The sequence below is a fragment of the Mustela erminea genome, chromosome 19, assembly GCF_009829155.1.
Source record: "Mustela erminea isolate mMusErm1 chromosome 19, mMusErm1.Pri, whole genome shotgun sequence".
NCBI lineage: Eukaryota > Metazoa > Chordata > Mammalia > Carnivora > Mustelidae > Mustela > Mustela erminea.
Genome location: NC_045632.1, coordinates 54,080,792 through 54,096,215, shown reverse-complemented (window position 1 = coordinate 54,096,215; position 15,424 = coordinate 54,080,792). Strand labels below are relative to the sequence as shown.

The 15,424-nt window shown below is 43.6% G+C and overlaps 1 protein-coding gene across 2 annotated transcripts in view; it reads right to left on the bottom strand.

The window, feature by feature from the left end:
• Nucleotides 1-15,424, bottom strand: part of GAN (gigaxonin) — a 52,019-nt gene that overhangs the window by 13,787 nt on the left and 22,808 nt on the right. Inside the window, exons 2-9 of one of the 2 annotated variants that reach the window (XM_032324849.1) lie at nt 12,933-13,047; nt 10,232-10,582; nt 8,019-8,236; nt 7,681-7,802; nt 3,875-3,987; nt 2,747-2,896; nt 1,531-1,667; nt 1,163-1,294 (exon numbers count right to left, since the gene is read on the bottom strand). In XM_032324849.1, the coding sequence (XP_032180740.1) occupies nt 1,163-1,294; nt 1,531-1,667; nt 2,747-2,896; nt 3,875-3,987; nt 7,681-7,802; nt 8,019-8,236; nt 10,232-10,582; nt 12,933-13,047 (1,338 nt within the window). The remainder of the gene's footprint in view (nt 1-1,162; nt 1,295-1,530; nt 1,668-2,746; nt 2,897-3,874; nt 3,988-7,680; nt 7,803-8,018; nt 8,237-10,231; nt 10,583-12,932; nt 13,048-15,424) is intronic. The other variant, XM_032324850.1, reaches the window with a different exon arrangement.

The window sequence follows — 15,424 nt, the reverse complement described above, 5'->3', positions numbered from 1 at the left end:
TTAAACGTTGCCTTATGGCACCCCCTTCTGGTAACAGGACTGAAATACTATAACAAGATGAATTTTCACATGACCATTTCCCTCTATGATTTGGATAGTGCAGTTTAGTGGTTACCATAATAAAATGTGTGGGAGGAGAGAAGGGAAAGAGGTTGGTAGAAGCGTGCCTCGTCTACCAGACCAGTACAGCAACGTGAAACAGATGTTTTGAGACTCTGTGACACCACACTTCATTCACCGACTTAGCCTTCCATTGGGCATCTAACACAGGCCAGCTACGATGCTGAAGTTAAGATCCATGGACAGCTGAGCCCAACCTTGCCCTCAAGAATCTTATGGTTAGGGCGCCTAGGTGTCTCAGTTGGTTGAGTCTGCCTTCAGTTCAGTTCATGATCCCAGGGTCCTGGGATGGAGTTCTGCGTCAAGCTCCCTGCTTAGCGGGAAGTCTGCTTCTCCCTCTGGCCCTCCCCCCTGCGCATGATCTCTCACGATCTCTCTCTCTCTCAAATAAATAAATAAAATCTTACAAAAAAAAAAAAAAAAAAGAATCTCATGGTTAACAATTACAATGCAAGAGACATGACCTGAATGTTATGGGATCACAGATGGAGGAGCCTAAACCGGACTGGGAGGTATGAGGAGGCTTTTTTAAGGCAGTGATAATTACGCACAGTTTTGGAATAGACTGTATTAACTGGATAAATATTGAAAGGGGATTTTAGGTAAAAGGAATAGTATAAAAGCACAGAGCTGAGATAATCAATAACATGTTTTAGGGAGAAAATTTTGCTCACTGTAACTCAAGTGAAGCGTCTGTGTTGACTACAGCAGAAAGAATAGAGAGAGGCCACATCACAGAAGGCCACACTCTAGATTAAGGAGTTTAAATTTTCTCCTAAAAGCCATTGGGAGCTAATGAATTATTTTAAACAACCAAACAATCAAGGTCTGATATAGATTTCAGAAACACCATTCTACGGTTTTAAGCTACAAATACTTCTGAAGTCTCTGATAAAATCTCTAGTAAGCACTAGGCATATGTCCCAAATAAACAAGATAATTCAGTCAAGTAGCTTGAAAACAAAACAAAACAAATTGAAGACATGACTCTGAAGGCAGAAAGGAAAAGTTCCACAAGTTATGTGAAACCGTTCAAACTCACCGTTTAAACTCGTCATGGTAGAATTCAGACTTGCAAGTGACCATCTCATTCGACCCCTGCATGTCCTCACGACTTCTGACACCCCCAAACACGTACAGCTCCATGGCCACACCACAGGCCACAGCTCCAAATCTGAAAGGCCACACACAGTGTATCAGCTACTGGATTTACAACTCATGGCCCAATTCCCTAGCTCCTCTTCTGCTTATTTTAACTCTGTAGTGTTCAGGGTTCCATGAATAGGTGGGTCTTCCTTTTCCAGAAATGGATTTTTCATGTACTTTTATAGAAACCAAATGCCAAGACAAGTGAAAGGTTCATTTGAAAGAAATAGGGCACCTACATGGTCCATGCTCGCATTCTCGTACCTTCTCTCCTTCAGCGGACAGATAGCAGTCCACTGCTGGGTCCTTGGGTCGTAACATTCCACAGATTCAAAGAGTTTTCCATATGACCCTCCACCCATGGCATAGATTTTCTTTTTCATAGCTGCATAGCAGCCGATCTGGAAGGAGAAAGCGAGAGGTGGGGAGGCAACACTTACTACTCACGTTAGACAAGTACCCACTTTAGTCTAGAGAGCACCACAGGGTGTCTGGGAAAGGATTTGATTTCTAATAGTAGAACTATGGTATTTTCCAATACTAGGAAGGCGGGATTTTAAAAGCAAGTGGAGGAGGCTGTACACGTAGTGTTTGTTAACTCCATCTGATGTGACTGTGCTCAGTGAGATACGTAAATGACCCGAATTTTTTTTTTTTTTTTTTTTTTTATTTATTTGACAGAGAGAGATCACAGTAGGAGAGAGAAAGGGAAGAGATCACAGAGAGAGAGGAAGGGAAGCAGGCCCCCTGCTGAGCAGAGAGCCCGATGTGGGAATCGATCCCAGGACCCTGAGATCATGACCTGAGCCGAAGGCAGCAGCTTAACCCACTGAGCCACCCAGGCGCCCCAAATGACCCGAATTTTTAAAGGAGCTTTCCAGTCTCTCCATTCTTCCACAACTCTTTGAAGATTCCAAGATTGAGATTCTGTTGAGCAACATGTCATTCAATTCCTGCTCCAAATGAGTTAAGCAGAGAGTGGGAGCAAAGCACCCAAGGTGTAAATACCCACAAGACTGGAAGCTTCAGTGTGAAGAAGAGCCCTTCCCTCCCAGCCCAGAAAACGGGAATAAGGCAGCCCGTGCTCTGAACGGCTAATGGAAGCCATGTTTTCGCTCTACTCTGGATGCAGTGGCCGTGCTTACCTGCAGGCTATCCCCCCTCAGGCCTGCCTGATCATTAAGACAAGAGGGTTGGCAGACCTGGCTGCTTCCCAGGTTAGCGTGCTCACGAAGCGTGTGTCAAGCACAGGAGGGGGCACAGCGGTGCATCGCAGAGCCCCCGTCAGGGCTAGCTCTCACATGCACTCCGTCTCCTGTCCGGGTGTAGGGCTGATGACAATGAAGGAAAGCCACTGAAAGTGACAGAAGTCTGTGACCTTCCCTCTTCCAACACTATCGATTGTAGTGAAAGGTGGATGTGGGAAAGGAAGAAAGGCTAACTTTAAAACCCAATCTGTAATCACAAGAATGGTTCTCACCTTTCTAACCATGGTCAGGTCAGGTTGCTTCGTCCAGGTTTTAGAATAAATGTCGTAACACTCCATGGAAATTAGCTCTTTCTCCCCATCCTCTCCCCCTAAAATGTACAGCATTCCGTCTATCTCCACAATACCAAAATTATGTCGTGGCTGAAAAGACATCAAAGATCTCTTTATATAAAAAGCCGAACACCAGACTGAAAGCAGATATCCACACATTTAATAAAAACTACAGATACCATCACATTCCAGACTCTCAGCAAAGAGGTGTGATGCTCAAAACCATCTCTCTCAGACATGTACGATTTTTCGAGCAGCTCACCTTTCTGTCATGAGAGACAGAACCCAATCTAGGAGTTATTCAAAACAAGGGAATTACATGCGTGATAAATTCACTGGTGGAGTCACCATTTTGTACTCACCATCGCTCACAACAAGAACTATTACCTTCTGGTTCAATAAAACTGCGTTTAACAATGGGCTAAAGGGCTTCCAAGTTGCTGTGTGAAAGACAAGGAAGAACCCCAGCAAGAGCTCTGCCTTAGAGCCTGGGAGAGGCACGGGGAAGCCGGGCTCCTGCTATGGCCAACTAGAATGACAGAAGCCTGAGGGGACATTTGTCAACAAATACTTGCTTAGCGTCCTGCTGTCCCCTCTGTGCCCAGTGCTGCTCTAGTACTAAAGACGGAGCCCTCAGCAGCCAGACAAAATCCCCAGCCATCAAGGAGTTTGTGTGAACAATTAAAAAATATCCAGTATTTGAGAAGGTATCACGTGATACAAAGAGAAAGTAAATGGGCGGAGACAGAAGAGCTGAGGGGCAGGAGGGAAGGCCTCCCTGGGAAGTGCCACAGGGACAAACACCAATGGAAGCAGAGAACAAGCCACAAGGGTATCTGGCAAAGGTTCCAAAGCAAGAGTGTGTGTAGGCTTGAGGAAACACGAGGAGGTCTGATGGACCAAAGGAAGACACCAAGAGAGAAGCTGGGATGGTGGGCACTAGGGCAGTGAGCACAGGGTGTGGCAGGGTCACCGTCTCTCTCCTTACATACACACAGATGCAAAATAAATGAAAGTGCTCAAGGGAAGACAGACACTCTACCGAACAAATGAAAAAGAACGTTTTACCTCATTCATTGGTGGCAATGCCGTCCATGTGTTCGCATCTGGATCGTATTTTTCTCCTGAACTCAGGGTCTGCTTATTTTCATCTTGGCCTCCAAATACGAACAAGAATCCCTCTGTAAAAATCAAATGAGACACACGAGAAAGCTGAAACTTCAGTCTTCAATTCCCATCTCCTGCTGAGTATAAATGGCACAGCTGTAGAGACAGTATCTGGAGGTAACTTCTCTAATGACAACAGTGGATTTGAGGTTTTCATCACAATTCATTCGATCCTTGGTGAGAGAGGCTAATTCACATCTGTGGCTCACTTTGGCCATTTCACCTCACTCAGCACCTGAGTGGATTCCCACTACCCTATAGCGTGCAGCCCAGATTGGCACCACCTACACAGACACCAAGCAGCTCTGTCTATCCTCATCCACCTGTGATTCCCAGACAACCTTTCATCCACAGCCCACATCTGCTCGTCCAAGACCCAGGAGCACTCCGACCGGGGGCACCTGTGCAGTTCATGTTCAAAACAGGATCTAAGAGTCACTGTTGAACTTCTTATTTCAGGTAATGGTGGATTAGGTTATTCATACCAACTCTTGTGCAAAACAGCTAAACTGCTGGACAAATTTTTTTTGTTTTATTTTGTCCTTTTGGACAAAACATTTTTGAAATAAAATAATCTTAAAAGAGAAAAGGCAACAGGGCAGTATGGCAAAGCTGAAAGGAAAAGGGGGATCTGGAGAGGTCACCACCCACGGAAACCATTTTGCTTTGGGGGCATTCACCAATCTGGGAAATTTCCAAACTTTCTTATAATGGCTTTGAGGGCATGAAGGGACAAAAATCAAAACCCCAGGCCCACAGGAAGTATGACTTCTGGCAGGAGAGCCTCTCCAAAGTTTAACCAGAACCAGAAACCAGATTTAAATCTCCTCACTTGTCTAGGAGATCTCAAGGTTTGGGTTTGATTTATAGCAATTCAATTCCAAATGTGCAGTGCTTATAGGCAACTGGAAGAAACAAATGTAAAACTTGTATGGAAGAAAAGATCCTTACCTAATCTTTAGATTCTAATATTCTAAAATTTTAAAGCATCAAATTATTCCTCCAATTAATTCTTACTAAAATGATCACCACCCAACCAAAGATAGTCGGACACAGAAACTGGACTCCGTGAAGAACTGACAATAGAAATTGGTCTTACAGAGACTTTAAATTTCACATATTGGACTCTCCAGAAAGATGATAAAATGACAATGCCTACTATGTTTAAAAATGGAATGACAAATTTTTTTATGAAGATTTTATTTATTTATCTGAGTGTGAGAGAAAACGAGCGAGCGAATGAGCTTGAGCGTGGAGGAGGGTCCAAGGGAGATGGAGAAGCAGGCTTCTCACTGAGCAGGAAGCCCAAGGTGGAGCTCAATCCCAGGCCCTTGGGATCATGACCCGAGCCAAAGGCAGACACTTACCCAACTGAGCCACCCAGGTGCCTCCTGAAGGACAAAGTTTAAGAGAACTCTTAGAAAAAGGGGACTGTAGAAGAAACACAGCAGATCTGCAAAAGATTTAAAGAGAATCTCTAGGAATAAAATAAGAAAATAAAAACACAGGGGCGCCTGGGTGGCTCAGTGGGTTAAAGCCTCTGCCTTCGGCTCAGGTCATGATCTCAGGGTCCTGGGATCGAGCCCTGCATCCGGCTCTCTGCTCAGTGGGGAGCCTGCTTCCTCCTCTCTCTGCCTGCCTCTCTGCCTATTTGTGATCTGTCTGTCAAATAAATAAACAAAATCTTTAAAAATAAATAAATAAATAAATAATAAAAACATAAAATTTGAAAAGATTAACAGATGGGTTTAATGGCAGATCTGTCACAGTTAAAGAGAGAACTCATTAAGCGGAGGGGAAATCAAAAGAAATCATAAAGACGGCAACAAACAGAGAGACAAAAACATGGAAAACAAAACAAAGCAGAGGTAGGAGGCTAAGGACAGAGCAAAAAGGTGTAGCCATGTTTAATCGGACTTCCAAAAAAAGCAGGGGGAAAGAGGACAATGGAACAGAGGCAATACCTGAAGATGTAAAAATGAGTAAGAATTTTCCAGATCTGAGGAAAGACCAAGCCACAGAGTCAAGATGCCCTAAAATTCTATATCCAGTACAAGCATCCTTTAAGAATGAAGGCAAAACAATGACATTGTTAGACAAAGAAATCAATGTTTGCTCCCAGTAGACCCACAACAAAGGAAATTCAAAAGGATGGACCTCAGAGAAAGCAAATAATCCTAGATGGAAGGTCTGAGGAGTAAGAAGGAAAAACAAAGAAAGTGGTGAATATGTGGGTAAATCTACACACTTTCCCTCTCTCTACGCGCGCGCGCGCGTGTGTGTGTGTGTGTATTCAAAACAGATGAATCGAATTCATTTATATGTAGATACTTATTCATAAACAGTCATATATTTTAATACTGCAAGACTGAAACAGCAGAAATGCATTTGGGCTTTTATAACTTGAGAATACAGGCTAGGGTATCTATGATGACTTTCAAAGGAATATAGACAAAGAATGTAACTTCTATCCTGGAAGAGAGGGCACAAAGTGAATGACTGCCCTCCACCCCCCAAAATTCATCAATTTAAAAAAAAAAAAAAGGCAGGAAAAGAAGAAACACAGTACTGGCTGGACAAATAGGAACCACTCAATCATGTCACAGCTTTGCTCAGTACAACCAGACACGACCCCATCCTCATTGTTCAATGTTTCTGAAGTACTGACCCCTCTAGGAAATCTCAGAAAATCTGTGATATAGGAAACGTTGTGGCAGGTGTGCGTGTGTGAAAATTTTGAATAGGTGTACATATTAAGGGAAGGAAATGTAAGGAAGCTAATTCTGAGAAGAGGGAACAAGAAAATCAGACACATCCTGTCAGCTCCACTACTGCATTCGCTGCTTATATTATTATTGACAGTAAGTTCAACCATCTTGGAACCCAAAAAATGATTCCATTTCTGTACTATAGTATAGCTTTAGCCATTTCTATAATATGGAATGGGATGGTATACCTTTCAAGGTTCACTTTAAAGTAATGTTAGTGGGCAAGCAAAGACTATACGGTATGAAGGATTCCAGGAAGACTGTTGATAATAAATGGAATTTAGTGAAATGGAACTTGTGGGTGAACTCGAAAGAGCAGAGCAAGGTAAAAAGGGAGTAGTCAGAAGGCCACAAATACAACCTCTCCTACCACCTCCTTGAGTGAAAGCTTTGAATAAGGTAGAGCTGTTTTCAAACTCGTGGAGGTCAAGTGAAACACGCATTCTGTAGTAAAGTAACTTAAACCATTGCTAATGTTAAGTACTGTTTTATAAAGTCTCACACGAAATGTCTGCTTTGACAGAACACCTTTATTTTTCATAGTTACTGAAGTTCTAAATTGCATGAATTTAAAAAAAAAAAAGGGACTTTTATGGCTCAAGGGAATTCTGTGTTCCGGGTGTGGCCACATAGCTAACGGGTGGTAAGAGTCACTGAATGTTGCTCTTCTATCAGTAAGTCATCAAGTGAAATGCTCTTCCACTAAAGTCTTAAAAATAGCTACATATTAAAGATTCAGGAACAATACAGACTGACAGAAGACACTCTTCTCCTTACAAAGTCTTGAAAGCAAGTGCTACACAGAAGACGTCATCATGGAGATAATAAAATTATCTCTTAAAATTAAATCTCTAAAAGGTTTTGAGTCATTCCGTACAACCCTGAAATCACATATTTACTTGATCTTGTGTTTAAGTAAAATTGACCGCAGAATGGTACCTGCTGAGAGAACTCCGTGGTTAATTCTTGGCATGCTTAAAGGGGCCAGTTCAATCCAAAGCTGCCTATTAGGGTCATAAAGAGGGCACATACATCGCATCGCTGCTGTTGGTTTCCGTGAACTAAGGAAATAAATAATTGATTAGCAGTTAATGTGTTTTATATAGTTCTGCTTATAATAACTATGACTAGTTTTCTGCTCTAAAGAATGCTTAAAACATGAAAAAAAATCTATTGCTATTATGCTTAGACACCAAAAACAATACCACGAATTCCTGTTTACACGGAAAGAGCTCTTCCCCTCTACGACCTTTGAAACGAAGCACATCCATACTTACACTCTCTCTTCTCCGCCGACAGTCACAATGCACTCCGAGTAGCCCCGGGGCTTGAAGTTTGCGAGCATGGCCTCCCCCTGCTGCGGCTGGCTCAGTGGTATGTTGTTGCACTCTCTGACGATTTCTCGGACTAACGGTTCATTGAGCATCTGTTCCCGTAAGTAGCTGGAGTCTAACCCTGAAACCCACAGCGCTGACATCACGTCCTTCATGTGAACCTGCACAGGAGGGTAGGAAGGACGGGGAGAAAAAATGTAGGACGCAGCACATGGGGTTTTAGAACATGCGCTTTCTGACTCACGGAAAAGCCGAAATTGTTTAAGGTTCAGCAGTGGGCAAGTCACCAGTGCCAGCGCGGCCAGACGGTGCGTTACCAACCCCTTTCCTTTCTATTTCCCCATGGCCTTGATAAAGACAAGCTTAACTTAAAGAATAATCAGTTCAGATTTATACGTGAGGTATCGCAGGAAAGTTCCAAGCAGCTTTCTTTACACCCAAGAGGGTCACTGGGCTGCAGGTGCCTTATTTCACAGAGTTGGACATGCTAGGAGTTCAATCGCATTTACGGGAACATTATACACAGCAATAGCTTAATTTAGACCGGGAAAACAGAAAATCAAAATCCATCAACATTAACATTACAAGAAAAACAGAAAAGCGAGAGTTCAGAAAAATTCTGAGTACTATGTATTTCTTCATTATTATTGTTAAAAAAATACCTAACACATATAACGTGAATTATATACCTTCCATGATGGCTCATTAAATTTCATCTCATGGGCTACAGCATTCCACATACACGAGGTGAAACTCCTTAGTAGACTAGTTTTTCTTGGTTTTGGAACAGTCATTTGAAGGTATATTGTTCCATGTCCTGAGTGGTAAAGCCAAGAGTCCTTGAGGAATGAGGTTCAGATTGGCCAGAGGTTGGACTGCCTCTAGTTTCCACGGCAACCTCACCGGGACAGCTAGTGACTGTGGTCTCTCTGAGCAGCAGTGAACTGAGAATTCTCCTATCTCCTTTTCTCATCTACCCAACTAATGTGGAAAACCAAACGTGAGCTGTACTGCCTGTCCCGAGATTACAACCACACAGAAGTGTGGATTTCTTTTTCATTCCTGTGTAACAGTTTCCGTCTGTATTCCGTCCACAGTTTCTAAATAAGCCTATAGAATTTTAAAAATTACAAGATAGTCACTAAAACCTAAGTCAACAGTTGCTGAGAACCACTAACAATGCGATCATACTTTTTGAAAACTTCCCTGACACCTAACATGGTTCTTTCTTCACATACAGCAATTGAAGCTGGTGTCTATCAATACTGGTCTTCAAGCTCTGTGATTCTGCTCCCTCCCCCACTGCAGTGACAGTTTGGATCTAAAGCCTGGTATTCTCTGAGACCCTTCCTTCCCAGCTGTTGCTCCCAGAACCTTCCCCTCTGATTGCACTGGCCCACGGCAGAATGCTCTCCGGCTCTCTGCTGAGTGGTGTCCGTCACTCCAGGGAGAGCCCACACCACTGATGTTCCTGATGTACACTCCCCTGCCCCCTCTGCCGGAGCTGTGTGGGCCCCTCTCACTCTGCTGCCCGTGTCAGAGTCCTGGGTCCGCCCAGTAATGGTGCAAAGATGGGTACTGAACAAGAGAGTGGGAACCCTGAATTTCTAAACTCCCCAGCTTAAGCTTGAAATGCATCTTCCTGCTAAAAGGAATGCAGAAAGGATATTACGGTCCTTACAAGTATTAATATTCCCACTGGCATATTATGAGTTTCATAAGCTTTTGTAGTCTGGTCTGAAAGAAACAACCACTTGATCCTACGCAATGGCCCTAAGTAAAGATGTACCACAGACCTCTTTTATCTTATTTTTGTTAAAGATTTTATTGGAGAGAGAAAGCAAGAGAGGGCAGGGGGCAGGGGCAGAAGGAAAAGGAGAGAGGGAAGCAGACACTCCTCTGAGCACGGAGCCCGATGTGGGGTTCGATGTCAGGACCCCGAGATCATGAGCTGGGTGGAAATCAAGAGTGCGAGGCCCAACTGACTGCGCCACCCAGCCGCCCCGACATCTTTTAGATCACAACTTGGTAAGCCTTTCAAGTGGAAGGGGAAAAAGAAAACACCCACATGGCGGAGCCCATCAATAAATGAATGAGCGAACGGAATCAGGAAGGAAGCAAAAAGGCAGTCAGACCACGCTATAAACCACAGGTACCTTTCTCAGCTCTGTGTCATGTGCTATCCATCGAATTACCGCTTCGAACACGTATCTTTCGTTGCCGACATTTAACTTCTCGAGAGAAATCACTTCTTTAAGCTTCTGCGGGCTGAGTTCTAAGAACTCTTCTGTGCTGCTGACGTCGCGGAAATGAGTCTCCAGGTACTCCGTGGCCAGGTAGTGGACGTGGTGCAGGCAGTAGTGGAGGGCGAAGTCACGGATGCCGATGCAGTTCTCGGCAGCGATGCAGCCTTCCAGAAACTCACAGCACAGAGTTTTGAGATCCGTCAGCAGGAGCAGATCTGCTGCTTGTACAACATCTTGGATCGTATCTTCGTTCAGCCGGATCTGCAAGAGTATCATAAATATTTCATGCTTCGATGTATGTATTTAGAGCCCAGACCGCTAACCTACTGGCTGAACCACATGAAAGCTCCCCTTCTGTGGGCAGTTTCACACACTCTGGCCTGGTGCTTCTTTTTCAAGAGGAGCATCAGGGCACTGGAGAACAGAACGTGACTGGTTGACTTTTGCTTGCACGGCCCTTGCCTTATCCACATGAACGATCACGAACCCTTCCTGGGTACACGGTCCACGTTGCACGCTTCTAGAACTAAATGGCTGAAATGCTTGGGAGGTGGACTGTGCTGCCTTCTGGGGTAAACTGAAGAGGGTTTCTTTAAACGCCATCATCCAAACTGTGGCAAATCCTGCCTCCAGATACGCCACGTTCCGTCTTTCGCTGGATGGCATGGCAAACACACCACACTGGCCCTTTGGAGAGGGGAGGGCCCCGTCATTCCGAATGCCAAACATCGCATTTGGTACAACACATACGCCCTGGTCTCACAGCGACTTTCTGGAAGAAATCCCTAAAGTAAGATGGTTTATCATGGTTTATCATGATGAACTTCACTTTTCCTTAATCTTCTGCTGCTTCTTCCTCCCCCGGCTTGCAACACACAGGCGGTATGAAGAACCAAGCCTCAAAAATATGCCACAATCACAACGCCCCAGACTCTCATCTCCCACAGAACGGGCGCTGGTCCTACACTCGGAAATGAGGAGGGGCTCCAGAGTACAGGACAGCAAGTAAAGTACTGTCCCATTTCGCACACTGTGTACCGCAGACACAGAAAAACAATGTATGACTAACAATCATCTTATAAAGTGAGCAATAAAACTGTGGAAAGAAGTGTGTTGAGTAAGTCACAATTAAGGGAAAATCTCCCGTTTACTTGACATATTAAGTTCAGCCACAGGACAGCAGACGGCTGTACGTCGGTCAGACACAGACATGTGAAAAACCCCCACATTCCGTCCTGATCAAACTGAACTGCCAGGTCAGGAGTCCGTTCTAATTCACATTGCAACTATGGCTGTGAACCATAATTAATTTTTTTTTTGTCTATTTTTCTTTTCTTAAGCCGTAAGTAATTTTAACTGGGAATTAAACACAGAAGTCAATCTGTAAGTAAGGTTTCAAGATTCATATTGAAGCCTGAATGGGAGTATGTTCTTACTGGCTTATAACTTGTTATAGCTGCTGCTGAACTGATTTTGAAAAGTTAGAGGACAGGCTGCTACTCAGCCTGGTTTTATGATGCTTCAAATTTATAGTTTTATGATGCTTCCAATTATCTTTAATACTTTAAGGACTGTCCCCAAATCAATCTAAATTCATTTATTTTTAACAAGCATACACATAACCTTACATGCACCCCCACCCCCATGTTCAGAGCAAAGAGAAGGGGTAACATCATGAAATTAACCCAAAAACTTCAAAAAGAATGGCCATCACCAAGGTTGACTGAACGAATATAACCAGAGAAGGCAAGCGGTGTGTTAGAAAACAGGTAGGAGGTGGCTCTTACAAACAGGAAAGGTAAAATAAGATGAGGAAGGAATATGGGACCGAGTAAGAAAGAAGCCCTCAAAAAGAGTAAAGATAAAATGCATTCTCACATAACAAAATGTAAGATACACTAACTTCTTCCTGTTAAAAAACTAGCACCAGTTCAACCTATGATTATTCATAAGAGCCCCCATGCTACACTTTAAATCATGAAATCTGGGGTAGGGGCCTTGAGGATGGTAAAGAAAAAGAAAGAAGTCTAATCATTTAACACCTTCTTCCCTGGGTTTCGTTAAACCCCAGGAATGTAAACAGGCAGAGAGGTAAAGGGACATCAGCAAGAACGGGGTGCGACAGCGACGTCAGTCCTACTGACCCAGGCATCATGAATCCAATGCAAGGGCCTGTCATTTGTGTGAACCTTAAACTCTTTATTTCTATAAAATAATTCCCACTGCCCAAGGAAGCTCCCATTTCCAGGTGATGGGGTACAGAGCAAGATGGGAATTAAGGTTTGAAAACATAAAGACAGCCATGAAAGGAGCATCCCAGGCTCCTCCCATCTCACAATGGAAGGTGGAAATCAGAATGATAAATACAAACCTGGGACTGGGCTAAGATTTTACTCAGTCTGCTCTTCTTTTAAGAGCAAGGCCCCAGAAGAACAGTTGGGCAGCATTCCCAGCAGCAGAGATGCGTCACGCAGACAATGACAGATGAAGAGGACAGTGTTGCTGGGTCATAGAATGGATGACAGAGACCCTCGCCCTGAGCCTGAGCAGCTCAGGGTAGACTAAGTAGACTAAGACTACTTAGTCTTCCTCCCTGTGAGTCTCATCATACCTGCCCACTGAAGATGTAATCCAGGATCTCTCTCATAACCATTACCGATATCCCTTCAAGTTCAATCTTATAGGTTGATCCATCATCTTTTGGAGGATTATAGTTTAACTTTGTCCTAAGAAAGGGAAAAAAATGTAAAATTTCTATGAAAGAACAGAAATAGCTATAAATATTTATGTACTAAAACTCTATAAAGTAGATATTTATCAGCATATGAACCCCACCTAGGAAATGTAATTTGTTAACTTTAGATTAATATACATATACATATATTTATAACTTCTGACTACAAAATACTTCTTCTAGGATTCAGAATGCTATTTCTTAAAAAACAAAAGAGACAACCATAGCTAAGAGTCGCCTGAGTAAGGATCTCTAATTCACCCTGGGAGCCCCAGCTCTGTTAGGCTTACATTTTTTTTCACGTATTTAATTATCCAATTATTTTCAATAACATAACAAAGACACCATGAACATCGCACCCAAAACACAAGCTAGGATCTTGACAAGAGCCTGCTTCTACCCAGATGTTCCTTCTAACCATCCATCCCTCTGTTCTCCCCATCTGAAGTAACTATTGTCCCAAATCCCACGTCTGATTTTCCCTTGCTTCTTTGTTATTCCTGCACCCATTAAACCACTCTCCTCGGGGCTGTGATCTGTACCGCCCTGTCACTCAGGTGTGGAACAACTCTTCATGTCTGTGGCCATATGTGTTCCCTCTTCTGTGAAACACATGTTAAGTTCAAGTCTTTTGTCATTTTTAAAATGAAGTTAATTGTCTTCATATGGAAGTGTAGGAGTTCTTTATTAGATTCTTGATATTAAACCTCTGGCAGACTTGGCATGTTTGTTTAAGGCAATGAATAATTTGAAGAATCATTTTTCATGGTGAATAAGTTTTTTCTGTCTTGTTGAAGAACTGGTACCTTAACCAAGGTATAAACAATGTTTATGATTTAGCAGTGAGGAAAGGTAAGACACAATCTAAACTGCACTTAAGAACCCCCCATCCCTTGAGGCTGGGAATTGGTTAAATGAGGCAGCTGTGGAAGGAGGGTGAGAGATGAGCCAAACACAGACACAGGCTGACAGAGGTAAGAAGGAGCTGAATTCCAAGGTCCTGCCTCCCCATATACACACAATTCCCATTAGGTCCTCCCCACCCAGCTCCAGGGCAAGGTAAGCGATTTACATTGTAAAGAATATAAAACAGAGGGTGGGTCTCTGGACAGGGGGGATATCAGACACATTTGAGGTAAGACTACTGCACAAAACCAGACAGAACAAATAGAATGTTTACATAGTGAATGCTGAGACCATCAATCTTTTTTCCCTCAATTCTGTTCTTAAATGTTGAAAGCCAGAACTACATCCTCCAGGCAAGAAACTAGAAGACTCTTTGGAGGATCTGACCAGCCCTGAAAGGAAAGACCTAAAGCTATGGACATAGGTCTGCCCCGAGAGCACATGATCTCAAACTTCGGGAGGAAAACTATTTCAAATCTAGATTTTGATAACCAGCCAAACTACCAATCCAATGTCAGGACAGAACAGATATTATCAGCTACACATGGTCCCCAAACAAATTACTTCCCTTGCGACCTTTCTCAGTGTGCTGCTGGAAAATGTGCCTCAACAATCAAGGGAGCCGATCAAGAAAGAGGAGGATTTCTCAGTAACTAAAAGACATGCTCCAACAGGGGAAAAAAGGTAAGTCAATGTAGGGAATGGTACGGAATGTCCCTAAGCCAGCAGCTAGTAGAAGTAGAAGGAAGCCAGTCCACCCTGCTGCCAGGAGGAGGCCGTGGGAGACCCTGAAAAATGAAACTGATGGGATGAAATTGATGGGATAATGCATCTGGAGGTACCAAGAAAGTATTTAGGCAATCTTGTTTCCTTCCTGTACTTGTCTGCTATTCCTGCCTCTACAGTTTCTACTGTACTAAAGAATTTCACTCAAAAGGTATTTCATTTCTGCTCACTGCATCTTGGGTTTATCTCTATGCCTGACAGTTAGTAAATGAGGAGCAAAATTTCATCAATTCCCAACCAAGAGAGAAAAACCGTATTAGTGGTACAGCTAAGACCTAATCTGAAGTGCACTGTGTAGTCCTCCTGGCAGCACACGTGGCTCTTTTCACTTCGGATGTCATGACTATCTGAACTTCTCAGTTCGCTGTCGACACACTGCCTCTCAGCTCCAAATTCTCCCTTTTTGCATGCTCTCTGAAAATGGGTCTGAGCCTCTTAAATAATTTTCCTTTGTCAACTGGCACGACGTGAAGCGTTTCGTAGGGAGCGCCGGAAAGACGGTGCTTCCTGGTTCTGGTCTAGCAGCTTGGAAGGCTCCCACAACACAGCCAGGCTTCCCAGCATGGAGCGCCTGTGGTGCACGGCTGCTGGCAGCACACGGCAGTCTCCCAGGAGCTCCCACCGGCAGCTCCAACCTCTCATGAGCAGCTTTCCCAGGCACCTGCGAGGACAGACTT